At 42.7% G+C, this 25,199-nt stretch overlaps 1 protein-coding gene across 10 annotated transcripts in view; it reads right to left on the reverse strand.

The window, feature by feature from the left end:
* The window catches only part of DOCK7 (dedicator of cytokinesis 7), a 102,401-nt gene that overhangs the window by 4,006 nt on the left and 73,196 nt on the right, over window positions 1–25,199 (reverse strand). For 3 of the 10 annotated variants that reach the window (XM_075181798.1, XM_075181797.1, XM_075181807.1), the window contains 19 exons: window positions 23,877–24,016; window positions 23,108–23,277; window positions 22,349–22,503; window positions 21,119–21,301; window positions 20,831–20,966; window positions 19,431–19,527; window positions 17,750–17,767; window positions 15,838–15,934; window positions 15,620–15,754; window positions 14,974–15,126; window positions 14,345–14,503; window positions 13,829–13,929; window positions 13,377–13,569; window positions 12,864–13,007; window positions 10,716–10,847; window positions 8,586–8,600; window positions 2,662–2,787; window positions 1,542–1,631; window positions 237–473 (listed from right to left, as the gene is read on the reverse strand). In XM_075181798.1, the coding sequence (XP_075037899.1) occupies window positions 237–473; window positions 1,542–1,631; window positions 2,662–2,787; window positions 8,586–8,600; window positions 10,716–10,847; window positions 12,864–13,007; window positions 13,377–13,569; window positions 13,829–13,929; window positions 14,345–14,503; window positions 14,974–15,126; window positions 15,620–15,754; window positions 15,838–15,934; window positions 17,750–17,767; window positions 19,431–19,527; window positions 20,831–20,966; window positions 21,119–21,301; window positions 22,349–22,503; window positions 23,108–23,277; window positions 23,877–24,016 (2,481 nt within the window). Of the gene's footprint in view, window positions 1–236; window positions 474–1,541; window positions 1,632–2,661; window positions 2,797–8,585; window positions 8,601–10,715; window positions 10,848–12,863; window positions 13,008–13,376; window positions 13,570–13,828; window positions 13,930–14,344; window positions 14,504–14,973; window positions 15,127–15,619; window positions 15,755–15,837; window positions 15,935–17,749; window positions 17,768–19,430; window positions 19,528–20,830; window positions 20,967–21,118; window positions 21,302–22,348; window positions 22,504–23,107; window positions 23,278–23,876; window positions 24,017–25,199 lie in introns of all 10 variants that reach the window. The other 7 variants (XM_075181801.1, XM_075181802.1, XM_075181803.1 and 4 more) reach the window with 5 other exon arrangements.

The raw sequence follows: 25,199 nt of genomic DNA on the forward strand, positions 1-25,199 counted from the left end.
CCATTGTTTCATAAATGGATTATTTTTCTCTCCTGCTAAATCTACTCAGTTTTGGCCAAACATGATAGGTAATATGGCCAATAAAAAGGTTTTGTAGAGCAAGAGAATTCTTAATTAATTGCGAGTGATGTAATTTTTTTTAACCAGCTTTTCTTGACGGGTCTAATAGAAGCCATAATATAATTTGACAAGTTGAAATCCGCCAGGGACCGAAGCCCTAGGAACCGGCTTCTCACCTCCTCCTTGTGGATGACGTTGATCCGCGTTTTGATGTACGGGAAGGCGTGTGATGTCGTCAAGATGGTCTTTCGCTTGAACTGCTCATGCAATTCCCCGTGCGCCCGTCCGTCCAGAGTGAAGGGGGTGCAGTACATGAAGCGTCGCAGGTTGTAGTTTTTATCAAAGTAGGTGATCCTGTCTTTCATCTCATACGTGTCAAAGTACGGCTCCACATAGGTTATCTGAATGAAAGCCTGGGGCAGGAGAACAGAAAAGACAGTAAGGAAACTTTTTATGTTTGAAATATACAAAACCGCGTGCAAAGTCCATCTGTAACATCAGCAATCAGCTGGGGGGGGGGGAATTCCTGTGTTTATCCCCATGTAGGAATAGGCCATCACGGACTACACGGGCACAATAATGGCAGCGTGTGGCATTTATATACATTGAGTCATACGTGGACCGCTCCAACATATACATACTGCGGAGAGTAAAAGTTGGTACTGGGTCTTTCCTAATGAGCTACCAGAATTTTAATAAGCAGATTAGGAACTTTCGTCGACCTTCATTAAGTGACAAGAGACAAAACAGATGAGTTTTGTTCATTACGGACTTCGTATGGAGGTAACGGTGCCAGATTTACTTCTCGGTTTTGTGCGTAGAAATGTCTGTCAGATACAATGTTACAGCTGCTGCGCTCACAATATTTTACCACGCACCATAACAATTTGGCTCCTTTTCACACCTTAAAGAATTTCTAATTAACATTTACAATATTGTTACAAACTTCATGGAACCATACGCAGCAAAAATAACATGATTTGTCCCCACGGTAAGAATTGAGAGCGCCACACAATTTTACCATGTTGATTATAGACCAATATATCTTATGCTGAATCCTAGGTGACCGTTTATAAAGCAAATGGAAATAGTGAAATGTTACAAGTACCAGTTCGTTAAAATGTAATTACTGTAACACTCATCTCTCCTAAGGCTTCTTGGATCTCACCAGCTGGCTTGCAGTCTCCTAGGTAACGGAAATGCTCTGATACATCGGTGACAAGAAACCAGTGATGTTACTACATAATTGATCCCATCCTTTGTCAGACAGAAGTTATAACACCCTTTAGACACATTAACAAACCCATCATGGCTTCATTATTAATTAATTATTTCAGAGACACAATCGTGTAAGCTCAAAAACAGACTATGGGACATCTCCCACTATTCTAAACCAGGAACCAGAAGGGACATCGCTTAAATGCTCATCCCTGCAAATGTGCATGTCAAAGAAACACAGATTGTGAAATATTCTAAGGTACCTTATTAGGATCTAATTTGCATTTATCGACAGGGTTGGAGTCCTTAATAACTTCAATGACATCTTCCCCGAATCTCTCGCCATAAAACCCCTAAAGAACAAAAGATTCACAATATCAGTATAAAAGATCTTTTGCTATAATATACCATATAGGAGACAACAAGGAAACCACCAATGACAAGTTACCTTGGCTATGCAATAAATTGGACCCCTCTGTTAAAAGGTACTCTAACACTAAATTCGTTTTATCTCTGTATTTGTCTAAAGTAAATATTAAGGAATGAAGGTATAAAAATACTATTGCTTTATAGGAATGTACCTGGTTTACCTGATGTTAGTAGGAAGAGTTCACCGTTCAGTACAGTGGTCATTGTTTGAATTCTCTGCCCTGTAATCCCATTATTTACACCCAGAGTTTACCCATAGCCTGCACAGAGGGATGATATAAAACTATGTCTATTACATATACTTTCCCCTGTGCTATAGACAAGGTGACATTTTATTGTTGTTTCTCAAAGTATTAACAAAAATCTTATTTGTGAATAACTGAATATTTATTAAACTTACATGAAAATAAACACTTGCTATAAAAGTTATAGTTTCTTTATAATACACATACAGCTAGAGTATGGACGTGGCATTGCTTAGGAAACGAGGCATGAGAGTAAATTGGACAAGGGTGCGTTTATTGCAGAAGATGCCAGAGCTCATACTCCAGATATCACTTAAAAAAACATATATTCCTGGTTACTTAAGAATCAGGGGCCTGATTCATTAAGGATCTTAACTTAAGAAACTTCTTATTTCAGTCTCCTGGACAAAACCATGTTACAATGCAAGGGGTGCAAATTAGTATTCTGTTTTGCACATAAGTTAAATTCTGACTGTTTTTTCATGTAACACACAAATATCAACTTTAAATTTCAGTGTACAAATAAGCTATCAAGTATTTGTGTGCTACATGAAAAAACAGTCAGTATATAACTTATGTGCAAAACAGAATACTAATTTGCACCCCTTGTATTGTAACATGGTTTTGTCCAGGAGACTGAAATAAGAAGTTTCTTAAGTTAAGATCCTTAATGAATCAGGCCCCAGATGAATTAACATATAAATCTTACCTCCAACCGGTGGGATATTTCGGCTAGCTTGGTTATGGCCGGTTCCTTGTAGACAAACTCTTGTTCGTCTAAGTCTCCGAATTTGGTTCCGTAAAAACCAACGCGGAAATAAGTCCCAAACATCCTCTTCCCGTCCTAAGGAGAAGGGAACGGATCGGGGGACACATGGTTAGTGAATACGGGACCAGCCCTCTATAGCACAACACCACAGATACAACAATACAGATCCCCCCACGGCTAAAGGCCACATTAAAGTGTCGCCTTGTCTAAACAGCCATCATCAGGCAGAACCAGTATTTGCCGCTGGTTCCTAATGAATTCATAGGTTGCGGTCAAATATTGGTCCAGCCCACAAGATGGCTCCCTCCACTGGGTGCAGGCGTCAGATGCACTGTAAGTATCCGTTTATTAAACTCAGTTTCCAATCAATACAACAGAATCACACAGCTCCCACTCCTAGCATTGCTGCCGACTGATTCCTATTTCCACGTGGATGTAACGTTGGTTTGTGCAACAAGTTAAGTTATAATTATTTGGTAGATCCCAAATTAAAAGCTTTGCAACGTATTTTACTTCAGCGATTTAATATATATCCTTAATCTACGTGCTGATGAGTTTCTGCCTAAATTCTGATTGGTGATTTCGGCCAGACAACGGGTTATCGATCACAGCGGACACAAGTCTAGACATTACCTGGTGGACATGGTAAACTATCTTTCCTATGTGTGGAATGTAATTAGTTTCCTTGACAATTTATTCCATCCAACAGGACACATAGACGGTCATAACGTTCTCATATAACAGTGGCCACCGATTTATCTACGCCTAAGATGCTGTAAGTTGTACAAAATGACTTCTGCTACTTGGTTTAGAGGAATTTACTTTATAGTTAAATTACTAGGTTTTAAAACTTTAAAGGAACATTAAAACCATAACATGAAAAAACATTCAAAAGAACTCACCTGGAAGACCTCACTTACTTGTCCTTGTTAATCAGATTTCTGCATTAGGGAATGAAATTCCACTAATTGTCCATTTTCCACCCCCATGTGTAGCTCCATAAACGTGTCTAAGGCCCTGGGTTGCACTGGAGACTTGAGGTGACCATAAGCAAACAGAGGGGGGGAGGGGTCAGGGGGGTCCTAGTGCCTGGAAACCCCCCTCCAATCCTGGGGCACTGTATAATTGAGGTGGTTGGACCCTGCCCTCGCTTCACACAGCTCTGCTCGAAAAAGGGAGAGCTGTGTGCACCTAACAGTAGTGCACGCAGCATTGCCCATGTATATTATGGGGATAGGAAGAGTTGGAGAGCAGCCAAACACTGCCTAAAATTATAGCTACGCCCCCATGCATGCTGGTCACGCCCACTGGCGGCGTGGTTTGGAAACCCCCCTCTACAAATCCTGCGTTTACAGGCAGAAAATAGGAGCAGCTCCTTCACGTCATCAGTCAGCTACTAAGTACCTGCTCCCCCCACCATGGAGACCACCCGGAAACTTATCTTACACTGAGAAAGTTAAGCAGTAGCTTAGGAAACAGAGCAGGTTATGGATCATCTGTTATCCTCAATGCCGACTCAAGTCACCAGTGCAATCTGAAGACACAACCTGGAGCTACAGGATCATTTAATTCTCAATGCAGGAACTATGATTGACAGGGCAAGGTCAGGCAGCCCTTACACGTGTGCTAGTTTATATATTCTTTCATGCTTGAAGCTTCAGTGTCCCTTTAAATATGTACTTCTGTCATCATCATCAACAAAAAGTATCTCCTCTAAGTTTGACCTATCTCCTTAGTTGTAACAGCTGTAATAATATGTTTTCTCCTTGCCCTTTGAGATTACTAGCACCAGCCAACACATATATATCTAACATTGGCTGGTGTGAAAGAAAGTTACTGAAGTGGACCAAAGAGAATGTAGAATTATCAGAAACTGCTTTTCCCTGTGTAATAGAAGTATCAAGACCACGTGAAGCTCTCATAAAAAGGTGGGATATGCGCATAGTAGCAGAAAGGATTATGGGAGATTAAAGCGCTAGTCAACCTATTATTTTATGGAAAAAATAATAGGGCAGCACAAGAGAGGGTTATACCAGAGTTGAAAGAAAGAACGCAGCCACCATAATTGTTACGTAATAGACAAGTGATGCTATAAACAACTCTAAATAATATCTGTATGAAAAAAAACAAAAACGGTCAGATCTGATGTCATCACTTATAATCTGTGACATCACTAAAACCTGTGTTTTATAAAGGGATAACCCACATCCCTACTGCAAATTGTTACGGATATTATAAGTCGCCTCGGATTTCCGTGACCGGTAGGAAAGCGCTCACAGCTTTGTGCCTTTTATAGGATCATGGATCTCTCCGGTGACTTCTAATATGATTATAATTTACAGCAGGGCGCTTCTTATCCAATATATAATGCTCGGTAAACCCCTCTCAGTGCTGCGGGAGGAGGGACCAGAGGATATTTCACATTCAGGGAGGAGCAGAGCCAGCCAAGTCATCCATCGCCAATATAGGAAGCTGTAATCGGCTCCATTACAGGTTACTACAATGGGTACGAAGGCCTTTATAGAATTTATTTAAACTCTTTTGTCTTTAAATAAACATTCGTTATAGAGAGTGTATTCTTACTTAGGCTGGCACAATAAGGGTCAAGCTTTCATTATTTTATTTTTTTTTTATCTCTTGACTGAAGTTAAAAAACATAGATATCCACAAAATGGAACTTACCACAACAGACAAGAGTAAAAATTGGGGAGAAGGGTCAGCAACCGGGGGGAGTAGGGCGGAGACAGAGGAAAGAAAAAATTATTTTATTTAGGGAACGTTCAAAAAAAACAAAACAAAAATAAAAAAACAAATAAGCAATGTACAAATGCAATGAACTTTGGTCATTAATTGAGGACATGGAAATATACTGGAAGGCGAATGGTTAATGTATGCCCAGTGACCAATAAACCTAGCACATGAGTTGTGTATATAAAAGAACTAGAGATATCCTTCACAAATATATACATGTAAAAGTTTCAGGCGTTTACCAGAGATTTATTTATACCGTGGGGAGAGATTTTCCTGCGCACAGTAGACTTCCTGCGTGTAATTCTATTGAAGGACAAGGCATCCAGACTCCAAGCCAGCCGGAGATGGCTGATAACGTGCAATATCCAGCCAATGTTATTAAAATGTGAAATAGATCAAGTTCTGACAAGGTTTGGAAACTTTTACATATATGTCTGAGGATGTTATTACCAGTTTCTTTATGTACATCAACTTGCAGTTCAGGTTTTGGGCCTTTTAAGAGACAGCATGCAAGAGGAGGTAGCTTGCAGTACGCAACATGTGCCTCTCCATCTAAGAACCAACATATTCCGACAGCCTCTGGCTCACAGGGTATGCTGGTACTTGTAGTCCACAGCAGCTGGACAGGCACAGTTTGCGTACTTCAGAGTTAGAGGATGGGATGAGGATGGATATTAGCATGCAAACATGACTGGACAAAGTCATTCAACTGGTAAAAACTTCAGGGGTCGATTTAGCAACAATTAAAGACAATTAAGGTCTGAATAAAGAGTTTAACAACCAAAAGGCTCCGATGCTCAGGGCTTGTGAACGCGGCTTTAAACTCATGACCGAGATAAAATAGTTATAATCAATTCTTCTCATACTTTCTGCATGATGAACCCAACGCATTTCGAGCAATTGTTTAAGTGTCCTTGTTTACAAGCCCTGAAATGATTTATATCTGCAATTTTTGGCTAGGCAAACTTTTGGCACTTTTCCTTTAAAAGCCAACTTTAGCTTTGCAAAACTATAGTGATATTAAACGGCTAAACCCTATTAGTAGGAATGAGGTGACCACCTCCAATGTCATTGGGTTTAATTTCCCAGTGCGGGCAGTGTTCCCAATGAGCCTCCAGGAGCGGCGCTCCCGCTGGAGGAGATCAGGTCTAACATTCCCGACAACCACTATAAAGCAGGCCGCAGCCGTTAGATACATCCATTTACAGAGTGTATCTAACATCCCGAAGGAGAAAGTTAGGATTTTTAATAGGTAGATGGACCTTAGGGTTTAACAATTATATATATTCAAAACAAAAACATAGATCCTATTATTAAACTGGTTTTACCTTGGTTTAACATATGCAGAAAACATGCAATAGCGACAGCGCCCCCTTCATGCGGAGGAACTGAGAAAAACTAAAGGAAAATGGCCTCCTCCGCCTCGCACATTCAATTCCAAATAGGTTTTTGTCTTTCAAAGTTTTAAATTATTTTATATTATACTTTGGTCTTTGACATTGAAACAAAAGGTAAATAAGAAATGATTTATTTTAATAACCAATTGGAAGAACAGCATTTTGGACACATTTCTCGGGTTTGCCTGAAGATACAAATTAAAGGCTGGGCCACCTTTGGACACCCCCACAATTGAGGTAAAGCCCCTCCCTCCACGTGCCTATCTGGATAGGTCCCCCCCCTTGCTACCAGAACGCAGCCGCAGATCCTGCAGCGCTAAAGGCTGGGAGAGAAGAGCGTTGGCAGCTTAACCAATCCAAAGACATGGTGCGTACTAATCCCGGCTACTAACTGGATGGGCCACAGCTACTGTTTAACCAGAAGACACATTTACGATACATATTCTGAGTGGACTTTCAATCTACCGCCCAATTGTCGGTGCCAGCGCAAACGACACTCTCCTCCCCCAGTTGTCAGTCCGGTAATGGTGGGGTCTCCAGAAGGTGAGGATTTGAAGATATACATGAGTGGGGGGTGCCAAAAGGTGGAAACCCCCTAAATCTAACACATCACTTCAAAGCAAGCAGAAATATTGAACTCTAAAACAAAACTCCTCATCTGTAACCAAGGTCGGACACAAGGATATTTATAAGGCTGCAACTTCTCAACAAGGCTGCACATTTGCAGAAAGTAGAGAATGGGTCATTGCAACTGCGCTCCCTACAGATGTGTTTACAGCCCCTCCCACATAATGACATCACAGCTCCAGCACGGGACGTTCACTTGGCTTCATACTGGCCACTGGGGGAGATGACGTCACCACTAACCCATGGCTGCCCTCTGCTGGAGCTTTGGTGTCAGGACAGGAATTAGGGGAAGGGACTGGTCTGCAGCTCTACATAAGAACTATACATTTGGAATTGAATGTGCAGTTTCCAGACCCAAAGAAGCCATTTTCTTTCCCGTCCCACTTCCAAAGCAGAAAGTCTGTAGGAAAATTGCTTCCACTTCTGTATCTGGATTGACAGATGCACGTTCAAATCGTCAGAGTGTTTCGTTGTCAATACTCAATCTTGCCACCTTTTAGCTATAGTTTTATTCTCTTTCAACAAAAGGTCCAAGTGAGGTTCTCCGATTGTAAGAAAAAAATGATTATTCCATGTGCTAGCAAAGTGATATCCATCTATTTGTTGGGGATCCATCTGTGCCCATCGCCATTCCTATATAAGAGAGTGTTTTGTATCAGTTTTATATATTAGTCCCACCTGCCAAATCATGGACAGCAGTCAACTAGCACATGGCTATCACAGAATATGAACGCTGGGAAACGTTACGGCGTCGCCCTCCCGCCATCGGCGGCAGTGACTTCTCTAAATCGACCCCTTGATTTGGGGGTGGGAGATGAGCGAGACGCTTATGGAAGAGAAGATAGGTTCTCGGAATGATGATGAGAGTGTGACATTCACTAAACTTTATTAGTGTAACTTGTCTAAAACATCATGCAGTGACCTTTAACCCCCACGACCACGGGACTCTCTGAATGGAATGTGTTTGGTTAATGGATTCAGGTCACAGAAGACAGCAAAACACAAGTCCCACAGCTAGCACATGTGGGCGAAGCATTGCAGAAGAATCTCAGACTATTAGTGGTCTTTACTGACTGCAACATTACCTACCTCCCAGCCAGTACTCTGTATAACAAGAAAATAAAAAAACAGTGTCACGGGATAAAGCATGTGAAGAATAATACACATGAACACGATTGTAACCCCCCATACAGGCCCTGCAGCCCGAGGCGCTCTAGCAGCGGTGAAACGTCCAACTCTCAGCGTGTGCTACGAAACCAGACGTTTCACCACGGACAGAGCCACAAGTTGACTACTTCTGTCCTAACTTTCTGGTATCCTAACTTAGCCAATACACCAGGGTGAAAAAAACATCATCAAACTTTATTTCAACAGTCTAAATTGTGAGAAGTTTTCATTTTCGCTAACAAAATCTGTAACATAAAACAAGTGAGGGTGTAATTTGTAACACTGTTGGGATGTAAAGGAGATCGTTTGATATTGAAAGTAGAAAAGATGTCATATATTAAAGATAAGTGGTGCCTGTTTCCTTTTTAGACAGCTGTTGGTTCTGTGATGAAAATGCTTAATTTTGTACACGTGAGGAGTGCCGGGTGGACAGGGGGAGTTGAACTTGTAATTGCGATTTTAATATCTGTCTGAAGGACTCAAGCGACTGAGTGGCACAGTTATCACAGAAGCTCTGACATTAGTTACATAATGCTGAGTATGTGCCACAAGTGTTTCTTATAACCAGCCACTGTTACAATGCCGTTAAGCCGGCTGATAACTGAGTGTTGCTCTTGTCCGGTGTTTGTGGTTGGCTGATCGATGGACAAGCTGGGTTGTGTGATCTGCATTCATAATGTGCTGTTCTTTCTTGAGTGTTGGAAGTTTTTAGTAAATGTGTCCACAGGAGGAGAGAGGGCAGGATATGGTGTTATTGGTACGTAATCTCACAACTCACTTGATATGAGGTCAAAAAGGTGAAACTTGCAAGGCACCAGATTATTTAATTCTATTCTGCTGGCATATGATAACTATAACAAGACTTAGTAGATACTCTATGAGATTCCAGAGTAACTATATTTCACATCGTCACTAGTCTATGATGTTGTGCCTTGTGCATAAACTGGTCCCTCTAGCAGAGAGGATTTGGGTCAGCGAGCTATGCTCTCTTCTGGGCACGCTTCCTCCAGGAGAGCTGAAGGATATACAGGACCCCGGGACGGGAGCATACAGTCTTAAACCCGGACTTGGAAAGTGAATTGGGCTGTCAGAGTGGAGAGCTAGCTCTTGGGACCGCTTCCTGTACCCCTCACTAGATGAAGCCTGCCCGGGAGAGATCATAGCAGTGCTATGAATAATACGCTTTCTCTCAAGCAAACAAGGCACATGTAGTAAATACAACACAAATCAGAGGTCCCGGTGACAGATGCTCTTAACAGTAATTATATCTCCGAACATTGATTTACAGTGTATGAGATTCCAAAACACAAGATGGTAACACAACAAAACTATATAAAGAAACTTAATTTAGAGAGGTGCGGTACAACAAGCTCTCTTCTCTGTTCGCCCTTTTTTGTTTTTACATTAGTAAAAGTCATCGCTATAGGGGGGTAATAATGCTTCTAGCTTTTTTCCATAACAATGTTCTAATCTGTAGATCTTACCAAAAATACAGAGATTTGTTTTCTACTGTAAATGTCAGATGTCTGAATGTACTGTGCAAGTCTGCCTTCATGCGCTGTAAGCAGTATGTATATTTAAAGAGGCAATAAAGCAATAGTAACAAGTTCAGATCTCTGACGGATGAAAGTATTAGTCCATGAAATCTCTGCAATAAGTGTGACAACCACTAGAGGGCACTTTACTATACAATGATTTTTACAGTCAAAGTTTGTGATTGCTGGATACAGAGCTAACTGCTGTTACCGATGACAAGAATGAACTTTCATCTCACCACGTTTAAGAGGAGTATGTTTATCTATCATGTATGGGTTCCGCTGCCTTTTATTAGTGTAAAAATAAAACCGATAGGAATAAAAGATGTAAATTAGAATATTTGCTAACTCTTTTTGACCCACGTGTGACAGGTCCACTTAATATGAAAGCCCTGCACAGTACACTAAGAGGGAACATCCGTGGCTTGCAGAGAAGTCTTCTGTTATTATCCGCTGCCTGACCGCACAATTCAGTTGTGAATGTTACAGCGAGAGGACAGAAATGTGTTTCCGTTACCTGGTGGACGATCTTGCTGAACGCGTCCTGCAGTTTACCATGAATTGTGCACAACTTCTTTGCATCTCGGTTGGCTTCATGTATAGGAATAAGGACCTTGTAGACGTCGTTCACAGCCTCGTACATGCCGGCCTGAAAGACGTCATAAACACATCAGACCGGGCAATGAGCAGGACAATCGGAGAAAAGAACTAAACGGAGCTTTCTGCACAATCACAAGTTGAAAGGATACTGAAGAGCACAGGACCCTTGTGAGGCCCAGCAGATACTGTAAAATATCCCACATATCCCGAGCACATAGTCACATGAGACAAACAATGGATCTAAATAGGAAGCACGCAGTGCCACGGCTTTGCATCAATGCCCCTAAATGTTCTGCCCGGCCCACCCCTGCTCCCTCGTCACAGGAGAGGACTGCACCACATGCACCAAATGAAGGTGCACCTAGGTGTGCAGAGAGAAGATATTTGTGTATCGAGCAATCATCACACCAATCCTGAAACCTCCGACCACTTTAGAACAGCACCGTTCAAACACCAAAACCGTTCCGTGTTTTCCCTAAAATACGGTTCAGATTGGCCTCAAGCCTTAGATTGGTTAATGAGCGTTAGGGGACATTTGTTTGAACCTTTTTACAATGGGCAAAGAACGCCTAGATATTAATCATTACAGATCTAGGACGGGACCAGACCGCGGCCAGCTCAGAGCCACAGCAAACGTCGAGTCCTTGTGCGCTGGTTCCTGCACTGCTCTGCAAAACTCCACACAACGCTGCGCCTAATCTGTACTTAGCGCTATATATTTATTCACTCCAGCCAACACCTCCCCCCATTCAGATTCACTCCAGCCAACACCTCCCCCCGTTCAGATTCACTCCAGCCAACACCTCCCCCCATCTTCTGCTCCCCCCGCAAACGGCGCCATCTTGCTCAGCTAACACTTGCACTTTGGGGACCCACACAAATCGTGGAGCACAGAACCACCAAACTGGGAAATTTTGCGCTGCGCCTCCTACATTGTGCTCTTCGCAAGTGAAGTCCGGTGCAACATTACAAGACGCTGTGTGATGACATCATCAGCTAACGGATGCAGCAATAAACACATGACATCACTTGGAAGACTGTGCTGGGGTCATTATTATTGTTAACAGAACAACGCAATCCGTACACCCGACTCTGCCATAGTGATCTTTTCAAGGGTTATTAATGACAACCTATGCACTAAGAAAAGTATATTAATATCAGTTTAAAACAAAAATATCCCCATGATAAGAGATGAATCATTCAACTGTTACTTAGGAGACTGCGAGCATTTACACTGACACTTGCAGTACCTTCTCCAACAGTAGGGGGGCACTGTATAATATTAACACAGTCTAAAACGTCTCCCATCAATAAGTATACACAGTGCCACCTGCAGGATATGAGAAAGAACTGCAGTTACTGCAATGACAGACGATGCTTGCAGTACTATCCTGAATATACCTAAAATATAACAAGTTCCAATAAGAAAAGTGATCTTACACCAATCACAGATATATTTCTAAAAAGGGAACTCTACCATGATACAATTTCAATTTCATATTATGTTTACATGGAATCTCACTGTTGGTAATCTACTGGAGCTATTTAGGGGATATCAGAGAGCTGGTGCCGGATACTAAGGAGAAACAGTATCTGAGCCAAATATTAAACATAATCCACACTATGCAAATTTCTGCAACAAACTACACAGTAAGATTCTATTTTTAGTTTTATAAAGGACTTGTCATTGTATCACTCTACAGAGTCACTTTATATGAAGCACATCTGTGAATGATTTACGACCAGCGTAATTCCAGCTACAACAAGAAGATCGATGTATCGGCCTCAAAAACATTTTCACTCCAAGGGAAACGACGGGCGCACTATTTAGAGTAAATTAACATTTTCTGGGACGAACGCCTGAGGCAGAGAGAGAGAGAGGAGATTAACTTGCATATAAGATGCAATTAGATGTAAAGATGCTGAGATCTATTCCATCGCTGTCAGGTTGTGGAAATGTTATCAGAACGAAAGAAGAAGCCGTTATATGTGAGCGCCAGGAGCGGCGAGAGCTTTATGATGCAAAATGTTGACATGAAAAGAAGAAGCAATGAATGATATTTACCATGGAGAAGGAGGCCGCAGCCTGTTCTAGAAGTCCTACCAGTCCGGACTCTGTGAAGTACTTCCCTGAGCATATCCCTTCCTCATCCGGTGACACCACATCGTCCGACACTGCAGACTCTTCCAACACATTGGAGGAAATGTTCTGCGGAAACACAAAGTATACCCAAGAGTCACCTGCGGGACATTGAATTAATAATAAGATTCAAAGCATAGTCTCATATTTACACTCTGCTCAGAGTTCTGATTGGGCGGCTTTGTCAACCAATAGGATGTAATGGAATTCTCCTGCACTTGCTAACTACAAAAATGGTTAAACACAGACATCAGGAACGTGAAGAATGATTAATAAACCTGCTCGCACCCTGTCATACAGGTCAGTTTAGATGACACATTGTAGCCGCTGTTGTTCAGATATCAGGAAAAACTACGATACTGTTTTCACTCATCGAAAGTCTTCCAATCGTATTCCTCTATAGTGGGCATAGGTCCCTTGACGTCAGTGTGCACTTACCTGGAAAGTGACACAGCCCACGGGGAGGTACTTGCGGTCCTCCAGCATGCTGAGATACTCAGCCACCAGCGCAGCTGAGTGCACCAGGCACTGCGCCGATTCTGCGTGGTTGCTCCTTTCAGAGTGTTTCCCGGCCATGTTCTGCAGCCACGTCAGCCGCAGGTCAGGTGACGTCTGATAACCTTTAGCAATCCTAAAACAAAGAGGCAAAGACATTAGCGGACAACAGGAAACGTGTGTTTTCTCCCCAGGAACAAGCGCCATCATTGGGTGTTGCTATATCCAATGATACGTAAAACGCCCCCTTTGTGGGTGTGGCTATGGTTATAGGAACTTGGGGTAAGTTAATATCACAGTGGCTCCACAATATTGCTATGTGATAACATCTCTAAACACGCTGTACGTTTGCTGTAATAACAACATAATAATATAATCATAATAAGTTTTCGCACCTGTACATTAGGTCAATCAGCATCTCGGGGTCCTCCTGGTGTTCTTTCATCTTAACGGTGTCCGAAAGTATCATGTGGAGATTGAACACGAGATCCTGGACCTGAAACCCAACAATATGCGGACATTATAAGAAATATCCTCTGGACAGAAGCAACAAGTAATGGAACTAACAAAATTCAAACTAAAAAGAAGTTTAACAACACGGCCACTTACTAAAGTCAACGGACGCTTGAAACAATGATGCAAGTGGACAGGACATGAGGGATTCTGGGATATATTTGCTTATGCGGCTGCTACAAGGAGGCGCGCAGGTGGAAAGCGCTACAGTCTATGTTAGCACAACACAGTGCAATGAACGTGGGGCGCTCAACTTATATTTTAGAGCAGTAACAAGTGGAGGATTGTGGCACATTTTAGCACGATCCTGTCCACAAGCAGCTGTGACAGTGTCCGGATGTTTCATTATAAATAATCAATCTTTGGAGGTTTGGGAAGATTCGGGATTACGCTCTCACCTGATCGGGGAACGTGGTCTCCCGTAGCTCCAGGTCCTCCTCAGCGTAGGTTAATATCGTCTTCAGAGAGCGCCTTAAAAACTCCTCATTGAAATTTTGGGACGTTCCAACCAGGGAAGACAGAGACATGGTCACCTGCATCTTAACCCGTGCAAAATTCTGCAAAATAAACACAATAAACCGCGTCGGAGTCTTACAGGTAACGCTACGGATGATAAATATATTGTGAGAACCGACTGTGAACAAATGTGTGATAAAAGCAGTTTGGGAACCGCTGTCCTGGGCAATGAATTGGATTGGAGACAGCACGGTGGATAATCAGCTTGGCCTATGACTCTTATAGGAACCTGTGTGCGCTATACATAGCTGGGTAACGTGGGCAATTCTTTATTGCATCGCTGTTGAATTAGATCATTATAATCGGAACAGTACAACTAAATCCTCTACGTATGTGGCTACATTGTGCATAGTTATGACAAGGGTGCAATTATCCAATCCCATCGGATGGTATATTGTATGGCCAGAGCAGGACTCTAGCACACATACCGATGTTTCGGTGAAGCGTCAAAGCCGTCACAACGCAGGACTCCAGTGCATTTACTCACAGATTAAAAGGCAGCTGTACTTACGTTGCCGATCTCGAAGTTCTGTCTCATGAGCAGGTAGAGGGAGGCGCTGGCGTGGGACCGGATGGTGCTGATGCTGCTACTGCAGTGTCTGAGCAGCCGGAGGCACAGGTCGGCGCACTGCTCCGTCTCCTCCTCAAACAGCAGCTCCGGAAACTTAGGGGAGAGGACAGATTAAAAGGGCAAATTATTGAAAACTGTCAGCAGATATTTTCTGCAAAAGTGTCTATAAAGAGACTGGCTGCAGGATACTTCAGCGGGATTACTGGCAGGAAGTCTGCTCTGCGTAGGAAAATATCTCCCCCATAATCAGAACTTTAGCTCAACTAGCTCCAGTCCGGACAAGATTCTGAAACATTTACATATATATCTGTACGTGTTTACAAGTGGCTCTTCTATGTAACCCAACTTGTGTTTAGTATTTAGTGGCCCTTTAAGAGCATTATACACAAATGTTGGATATGAAAGATTCTCTGTTTGATGAACGGTTTCTTTCAGCTACAAACTCGACTAACAGATGATGATTGTGACCATGGTTTTAGGCAGCGCCGTCTCCTGAAAGATGAAACGAAGAAAGAGCCACAAGCTGTCCTCACATTACAGTTTTACCTCCTAGAGCATTTACTTACTAACCAAACTGGTGTCATACCTTAGAGACCAATGCTCTCTGTGTGGCAAAACAATGCTGCAGATAGAGGGCGCTCTGGTTACAGGCCATGCTGTGTAAGAGCGTCTTCAACACTCCACCCAAGATACTCTCCTTGGACTCCGTTACCGACACAGTCTGTGCAAGGAAAGATTAACATTGATCAAAATCAAGAACAACCCACCTGAAATCAAGAGTCCTGCAGTTGGCAAATCCCTCACCTGAACTATAATCTCCAGCGTATCCAGTATAATCAGATTGGCCTCGGTGGCCAGATTCCCATCTATTAGAGCCTCGTGGTCGAGCTCTGCTCTGGACCTAGCGTGGGAGACGACAGATTTTTCGGTTACTGAAAGAACGGCTTGGGTGTTAGGATTGTAAGAATGACATCACGTGGACACAACGCATTTCGCTGCTTGTTTTCCTTCACAGACACAGACCAAGACTCTAGTATCTTCTGAAAGAACTACTTGTAACATTGACAATTATACATGATCAGTGTTTCCAAAACGGTCAAAACTAAAGATTTGATACAAAAAATGTGATCATGGGGAAACAATCTACTCATTAATACCAGATTTATAATCTTGAATGCTGGTCACACAGAGGTTGAGGAGGTAGTTCAGCTGCCAAACTACCAGATCAGGAAGATCAAATTATTTGCATTTCTATGGTCTAAGTGGGTCAAGAACAGCCCAATTGTCTTACTGTATCGGTGGTTAGCACAAGTTTATATAAACACTGGCATAGTTTTAAGTAATCTCTCCACTCAGTTTTTTGACAGGTAGACAGAAGTGAAAATTAATTCTCAGATAAGGGACATTGGTCTTTATGGAGAGATCATACCAAAGTCTATGATGAATAGTGGGTGTGGCACGGCTCAATGGTGCTGACTACACAGTTGTCATGTACTAGCCCACGTGACAAAGTGGGAGTACAATGTAAAGCATCTCACAGTAAGCAGTGTTATTAGAAATAATTAGACCTATATCTGTGAATGTTACAAGAAGCTTCTCATACTGGTCCAACTTATAATTCGGGGTTAGGAGACCGAACAGCTCAAGTAATAAACACCATAATGAAGCATTTAGTTATTTAGTAAGAAAAAAAAAGAAAAACTGAAGCTTCAAACTTCATATAATGTAAATCATGCAAACACAATTAGTATGTACAGTCACACAGGCCATCAAACGTGTTCTCTACAATGACATCAAATTTACACATGGTATCAATAAATTCGGAGGCACCAAAAAGTACAGGTTGCAAAAACAAAAAATAAACATATTGAACACAGTTTACACAACATAATAATTGTACTGTTACAGGACGTTATGAAATTTTTTATTTTGGGAATGGGGGGGTGGGGAGAGGGCTTGCTCGTGCAACTCTAACTTGTTCAAATACACACATTTCTAGATTTCTTCATACAATAAAATAATATATATATTTTTTAAAGAAATGCGTCGGGTTTAGGCTGCGCTCTATTTAACGAATGTGTTTTGCCTCCTAGGGTGGAATTTTTTACCTCTATGGACTATGTGACCCAAAGAGTCTGAGTGTGGTGCGGAGCTTAGAGTTTGTGGACAGAAAAAAACGTAATTCTTCTACAGGGGATTTTAAATCTAGATTATAGGAGTTTTAATTGCTCTGTCACAACCCAAGAGAAAAGGACTATGGGAAGTAAACAGAGAGATTAAGGAATCACGCCCTGTACGATGACGGAACCTCAAGAACAATGGCTGGACAGCCGACGGGGGCTCCGAGGGTTAGGGCGATTTCTCACCTTATCCGGGAACGCAGCATAAGAAACATCAGAAAGAACCTAACCCAACGTATTCATTTTTATACAAACAATCGCTGGTAACAGTAGAGCACACAAGAAGGATCTAAGAACAGGTCACAACTCAAGTTATTACTTAACTGCAATGAGTTTTATTCCTTTGTGTAACAGTACAAGATAGACAACACAATTTGGGCAAAATTGAATATCATGTAACACAAAAAACAAACTAAATAAACAGTAATAAAACCGATAAACAAGCAAATACCAAACTAGCATCGTCAAACCACACGGGACGAACGCATAAAAGGTAGAGGCGTGCGGAGAATAGAAACACACCAAAGTGACAGTACCTGGAGGGTTTGTGGCTTCTAAATACACCGCACATGTGGAAAGACAACCAAAAGTAGAAATTAGGATGGGGAAGAGGATGGCAGAGGTGTAGCTCAAGAGTGACTGTTTGGCACTTTGGTTTGTGAGGCTTAACATGGGTCATCCATGTGCACCGGGGCTAAGATAAGTTTTGTTTCCCCTATAAATATTTATATGTAGACTATGTATATTTCTTTTTGTTAATATTTATATTACTTTATTTTTTAACAACCTGGCTCAAATGCACTATATGAAGCTTCGTTTGATTGGTCGTCTGCCTTTGATTGAGCAGTTTCAACCAGGTTTAGGAAACTTGTGGTTCTCTAGCGGTCAGGGCAAGCTTGGACTTTAATACCTCCCAATATTTACATCAGGACATGGCAAAGCCTTCTCCGAAAAGGGGCGTGACCGTGCCACGTGAGGGCGTGTTCACCCGGGCAATCACTACTGCTTCTGAAGAACTAGTCTGCCCTCAACACTCCTCTTCAATTGCCTGTAGCACATTTTAACGGGACATTCTGGATGTAAGGACCTTTAGATCCACAATAGCTAGAAAGCCACGGGTTGCCTAAGCCTGGTTTGAACATAACTTACTCTTGCTGTGTCGCACTGTGTGGAGTGCCATGATGAATTAAAAGCTGACACAATAAAATGAGAGAATAAAATGTATATTCAAACTATATCTGTTGTGGTCGGTTTGTGTAGTAATAGGACTAACGCGTTTCGCCTTCTGTTTGTAGCTTTCTCAGTGGGTTCTGTGACAAAGCTAAGGCTAAACTGTTAAAACTAACTAAACACATTGTCCTCCAACTTTCTTATCATTTCTTTTTGTGGCTCCTCGCAGACCCCATCCATCTCTATAACCCCACCCCTCTTCCTTGCCTACACCCCTACGGACCCTGAGCTACGCTGTACCACTACCCCAGATATGGACTTACAGGACATCAAGGCCGTACACCGCGGTGGCTATAGTGTCACTTTTTCTACATATATTAGATAGAGGACACGAGTTTGTAGCGCACACACATAGCAGCTCACAGTACAGCGAACTGCATTAGTGAATCTGCCACAGATCTCAACATAACACAACTGGCGTAATAATGGCACATTAATAATGGCACATCTCGTACCCAACGCCAGTCACATCCATGTTCACCATCTGCTCACCAGGAGCCAGTGACATCCCCGGCGCAAAGAGCTCCGCTGGGATTTCATTTATTTAAAAATGTGTAAATGGCTACAAAACAGAATTAGTGCCCAACATTAAGTGCACATTAATATTCATAGTTTTCAGCAAAATGGAACGGGCCTATTAATAATAATAATAATAATAATAATAATAATAATAATAAAAGAAAGCTTTGTACCACAAAGGATATTATACAGTGACCTATAGATGAGGCCCGGACAACTTGTGGTTCTCCAGATGCTTGTGAAACTACAACTCCCAGCATGCCTTGCCAGCTATCAGTCAGCACTCTACTGGGAAAGCATGCTGGGACCTGTAGTTTCACAACTCCTGGAGAGCCACAGGTTGACCAGACCGGATGTATAACAATTGATAAATAATTTAATTCCATTTTCCTGCAGGAAATAATCGCCAGTGATTGGTAACTCTGATGCGACCACAATTGTAACGTTATTAATGAACGGGATTCATACTTGTCCAACTTATCTGTATTCTGCCTCCAGTGCGTCATTTCTTTCCTCCAGCGCAGGTTTTCCTGGCTCCCGAAAGCGCTTCCAGACGGGCTTCTCTCTGCCGGGGGGAGAAGGATTCACTCAGCGCAGTAACGGGAAACGTACAACATGAAACGTTACAAATCTGCCACAAGTTTCTGGAAAATTTCCTAGGCTGTATTTCCACTAATATTGGTCCTGGTACAAAAAGACTCTTCCCCTCCATCACTGTGTGTGGGCAACAGATGCATATTAAAGTTAATTTATTGTAAGTGTCCTTATGGAAATATAAATATTTTCTATTTATAAGTGGAATAAATTCTTTCAGTATTTTAAATGGAAATTGAGCTCAATATATAAACAACCGCTGCTCAAACAACGGTATCTGCAAATGTATTATCATATGTTCCGTTTTCTCACCTGAGATGTAATTAAATATCTCCCACATTCTAATGAAACAATGCCCCCTAGTGGCCAGAGAGTTTGCCTGTTGTTGAATTTATTGAGATTTAATATTAGAAAAAGTGTCCTCTGTCCCTCCCCTTCCTAGCCAGTGCTATCAAGCAGCATTTCCCTGGCTCCTCAGATCTTCTCATACCCAAAACCGACTGGGGAAAGGGAGAGCCAATCACAAGCCACAATCAACACGTCCAAATCGAGGCTACTTGCAGCGGGAGTTCGTGGACAGCTCTCCCCTCACTTTCCAGCTGTCACTCAATATTAAAGGGCCACTAATGACAACGATGATTTCCATTTATAATTCCCGCCTGATATATGGGCTCAGCCTCTCTTATGTGCAGGGCTTCCCTGAGAAGTCCTGATGGAGACACAAACACCCTAATCTGCTTTCTAAACCTAAGGAAGCGTCAGGGAGTGTGATATCTGGGCCCTACTAATGTACCAACAGGGAGTAAACCAAGTAGTACTTTAAAGGAAATCTCCACCTTTGTTCAATTGTTTGCCCCTAAATTAAAATTAATAGACCCAAAAGGATCAATTTTACCCAATATCAATTAATTAAATTCTCAGTGCAAACAGCACTATCTGCCAGAGATTTCCAAACTACTAACGGCAGGCTGATGACATTATGGTGGCAGCTGGGCATATATAAAAAAGACTGCATGCAATCTTACCCTATGAAGAAAGAAGATTTGTCACCCGCAAATAGTGATAGATACACAACACTAGTGAGCGTATCTAACCAACAGAACAAGTTAGGCAGTGGCATTTTTTTCTTTATACAAAAATCAACCCCTTTATGTTGCTTAAGTCTTACAAAACAATCTCTTTAAAGGTGAACATTTCCTTTAACGGATATCATATATAACAGGTTTGGAGCCACAACACATAAACCTGGACAACTTTGGTCTAGACAGACCTACCAAGCTGACCTCTACTTCTTCTGACCATCTCCTGTCTGGCTCCGATGCTCCCAAGAATGGCTTCCTCCAGTTTGGCCCTCATGTCTTTGGATTTCTTGAATGTTAAGCTGTTCATCCGTTCAAAAGCCTTCTTGCCCTAGAAGAGATGGAACCAGCTGCGTGAGACCGGTATTGATCAACCATATGATTCAGACAGAAACCATTAAAGGGAAAAATACACATTATAAATGTTGAGTTTCTTACTATACAATTATTTTTATTTCAGTATGGTGCAACGTAACGACCTACCTTGTACTCAAAGCAGGAGACGCAGAGATAGAGCAGATCCAGCAGGCGGTTGAGCTGCAGGATGGAGAGGTCCGTGAACCACTTCTGTAGGACAATCTCATCTGCATTCTTCAGCACCCAGAGGAGACAGATCAACAGGCTGCGGCTGGATTCGGCTGAGAACGTCGAGTGCATTCGGGAAGGCTGGAAAAAACACATGAAATGTGATCCCAAATTGGAAAAAAAAGAGAAACTCTACACTTATTCTATCCAAAAACAGAGAGCTCAACCCATACTCTACTCAATCAATTGTAGAACCCATACTCTACTCAACCAATTGTAGAACCCATACTCTACTCAACCCATACTCTACTCAATCAATTGTAGAACCCATACTCTACTCAACCCATACTCTACTCAATCAATTGTAGAACCCATACTCTACTCAACCCATACTCTACTCAATCCCTTGTAGAACCCATACTCTACTCAACCCATACTCTACTCAATCCCTTGTAGAACCCATACTCTACTCAACCCATACTCTACTCAACCCGTTCTTATGAATATTGGTTCAGCTCACCAAAACGCTGTGTGAATAGGCGACAGATATAGTTTAACTGTAACCCAAAAGATAAGAGGGCTTGTTGCCATACACACAAACTAATTATTGCCATGCTAAATAATTATCTTGAGCTTGCACAGATTGGCTACAGTCTTTATTTTGCATTCCTGTGTAATACACAACAACACAACAGCAGCTCTGACATCTCCTCCCATCAACGTTTACACCAAGGGAATGGATTCGGACACTGAGCACATTCTTGCCGCTTAGTTAAGCTCTCAGGTGGAAACTATATATGGTTGAGTTTACAAAAGGAAACAGCGCTCCAAAAAAACGCCAGTATTATAGATACAAAACACACAGAGCTGCAATCACTATAAAACAATTTATTAGTATCAACAAGCATAGAAACTTGGGATTGAAATATATAATCGGTGACTGTATAGAACCACCTAATAAACCTAATATTTAGCGTTTTTTTGAGCACTGTCTTTCTTTGTAAACTGATTAGATTTTGTGTCGGGGACAAACTGGAAGTCTCCATTAGACAGCAGCATTAACCATTCTTGTCACTATATTACTACACCCGTTATGGTTTCACAGCGCCTGTAATTTGCGTTGGATTCTATATATGTTTGAGACGGTACGAGAACAAGTCCTCCGTGACACACGTGTGACGAGCTTACCTGCGAAGTCAGTAAAATGCTGCTCGGTCTTGTAAGCTGCGGAACGGACGTCCCAGCGATTGCCATGGCGACTGTCTGACTGATCATATTTCCGCCATCGCCGTCGTGATCCTCCCCGGCTGCGCAGTTGGGCCTTCCCCGCTGGTTGAGGGATTCTGGGAAGAGATGACCGTTCTTTCAATCTTATTTTTTTAAAACTGGTTTATGACAAGTAAACAGCAACATAAACTATCCACAAACCAAGGAGGTGTCAGAGATCGGCAGCCAAATACATTTACCGCTCTCTGATCCCTCCGCAGCCCCACCCTGACATACGCTAATTCCAAGTCCGTGTCGGTGATGATTTATACCATCCCTTTTCCTTCTCGTATAAACACTTTGTTTAATAGGTCTATGAATATAAATGTATATACTTTATCCTCACAAATACAGGTGTAAACAAGTGCTGGGAATATATGAGGCGGTAGGTCAGTGGCCTGCAGAGCTTACCATCTACAAGGGAAAGAAGACATATGAAACAAGAGAAATGAATGATAAACTTGTTTGATAAAAGCGTGCTTCGTACTATGCAGCTTGTTGGGACTTCTATTAGGAGGGAATTGTAGACATGCCGGGCAATAAAAGAGAATGATTTATGTATAATCTGGCCCTAGAGATGTTACAGGATAACTAACACAGACATTATATATGTATCACCAGATGGCTTGTCTCCGACAAGAGACGCCTGAGAACACGCGTGTCAATGACCTGACGAGATACCTGTAAAATCGTACAGCTGGGGGACGGTCTCCATGACGATGCCAATCAAAGGAAGGTATAGCATGGCCACGCGGGCCTTTACCTCTGCATCGGTGTAGCGGGGATCGGAGTCGTGAGTAGATAGCAGGTTGTGTACCATATTGATCACCTTCTTATGCAATCCAAACAACCTGAGAGGGGAGTTTTGCAACCGCAGTTAGTTATCACCCGCAAAGCAAACACTACTGTCTAACTAAGCACTAAAGAATATTTAAATAACTGGATGTTCTAAGTTAACCTCACAATGTATATATACAAGGGCAGGGTATCAGCCACTTCTGGCTATTCCTGTATTGCCTCATCTTTACTAAACTTACTGTACAAGGAGCAAATGTCAAAGGTGAGATGCCAAAACCAATGTGAAAAATGTTTTACTTTTATTTAGGACTCTCCAGATACCAAAGATCAAAGAAATATATATTTTAGCTGGTTTTGCATTCGGCATTTTGCAGCTTTACTAATACAGCCCATCCTGAGCCCGGTATACCAGTCAGCACGTGCCGCTGGGTAGAGGGTTGGCCAGACTGCGTCTGTGCCAGGGTGCCAAGATGCACTGTTTCGGTCAATGATTCCCACTATGTACCAAGCTGGTATCACGCGCCAGCGTCGTACACAGAGTAGTATCTTGCTCGGCTTTTTGTTATCCATTCACCATTAGAAATCGTAAATACAATCTGTATTTATCTGGTATCACAATGGAGAGGAAACCCCCCCCTCACACACAACTGACCCCTCTGCATCTGGATCCAAGATGACGGCCAGTTCGGTCAGCACCAGCCCAGCCAGGTAATGCTGCTGGCGGAAAGGCACAGACAGTTCAAACATATTGGCGATCTTCTGGTCCTGAACGTTGGTTGAGAACCCCGAACTCTGTTTAAAAAGAAATAAATACAGTGAGCGGCTGAGTTACCTCCTGGAGAGCCCCTGTATAGCTCTATAAACCAGATATCATCATCATCACCATTTATTTATATAGCGCCACTAATTCCGCAGCGCTGTACAGAGAACTCACTCACATCAGTCCCTGCCCCATTGGAGCTTACAGTCTAAATTCCCTAACACACACACACACACACACACAGAGAGAGACTAGGGTAAATTTGATAGCAGCCATATAATCTACCAGTATGTTTTTGGAGTGTGGGAGGAAACCGGAGCACCCGGAGGAAACCCACGCAAACACGGGAAGAACATACAAACTCCTCACAGATAAGGCCATGGTCGGGAATGGAACTCATGACCCCAGCGCTGTGAGGCAGAAGTGCTAACCAGGGCCGGATTTACCGCTAGGCAACCTAGCGGCTCTGGGGGGGCACAGCTGGGGGGGACAGGCGAATCGGAGGAGGGGGGGTCGGGTCCCGGCAGCCTCTTCTCCTCTCAGTGATAGAGAGAGGACTGGACTGACGGAGGAGGAGCAGCGCGCAATAGAAAGGTAAGTAAAACAAGGGACAGAAGTGGTGATGGTGAAGGGGCACAGAAGTGGTGATGGTGAAGGGGCACAGAAGTGGTGTTGGTGAAGGGGCACAGAAGTGGTGATGGTGATGGGCACAGAGGTGGTGAAGGGGCACAGAAGTGGTGATGGTGAAGGGGCACAGAAGTGGTGATGGTGAAGGGGCACAGAAGTGGTGATGGTGATGGGCACAGAGGTGGTGAAGGGCACAGAGATGGTGATTGGCACAGAAGTGGTGATGGTGATTGGCACAGAAGTGGTGATGGTGAAGGGCACAGAGGTGGTGATGGTGAAGGGCACAGAGATGGTGATTGGCACAGAAGTGGTGATGGTGATTGGCACAGAAGTGGTGATGGGCACAGAGGTGGTGATGGTGAAGGGCACAGAGGTGGTGATGGTGAAGGGGCACAGAAGTGGTGATGGTGAAGGGCACAGAAGTGGTGATGGTGAAGGGCACAGAGGTGGTGATGGTGATTGGCACAGTGGTGGTGATGGTGATTGGCACAGAGGTGGTGATGGTGATGGGCACAGAGGTGATGGTGAAAGGGCACATGTGATATTGTGAAGGGGCAAAAGTGACAATGAAGGGGCACAGTGTGATGA

Source organism: Mixophyes fleayi, chromosome 8, assembly GCF_038048845.1.
Source record: "Mixophyes fleayi isolate aMixFle1 chromosome 8, aMixFle1.hap1, whole genome shotgun sequence".
In the NCBI taxonomy this organism is placed as follows: Eukaryota; Metazoa; Chordata; class Amphibia; order Anura; family Limnodynastidae; genus Mixophyes; species Mixophyes fleayi.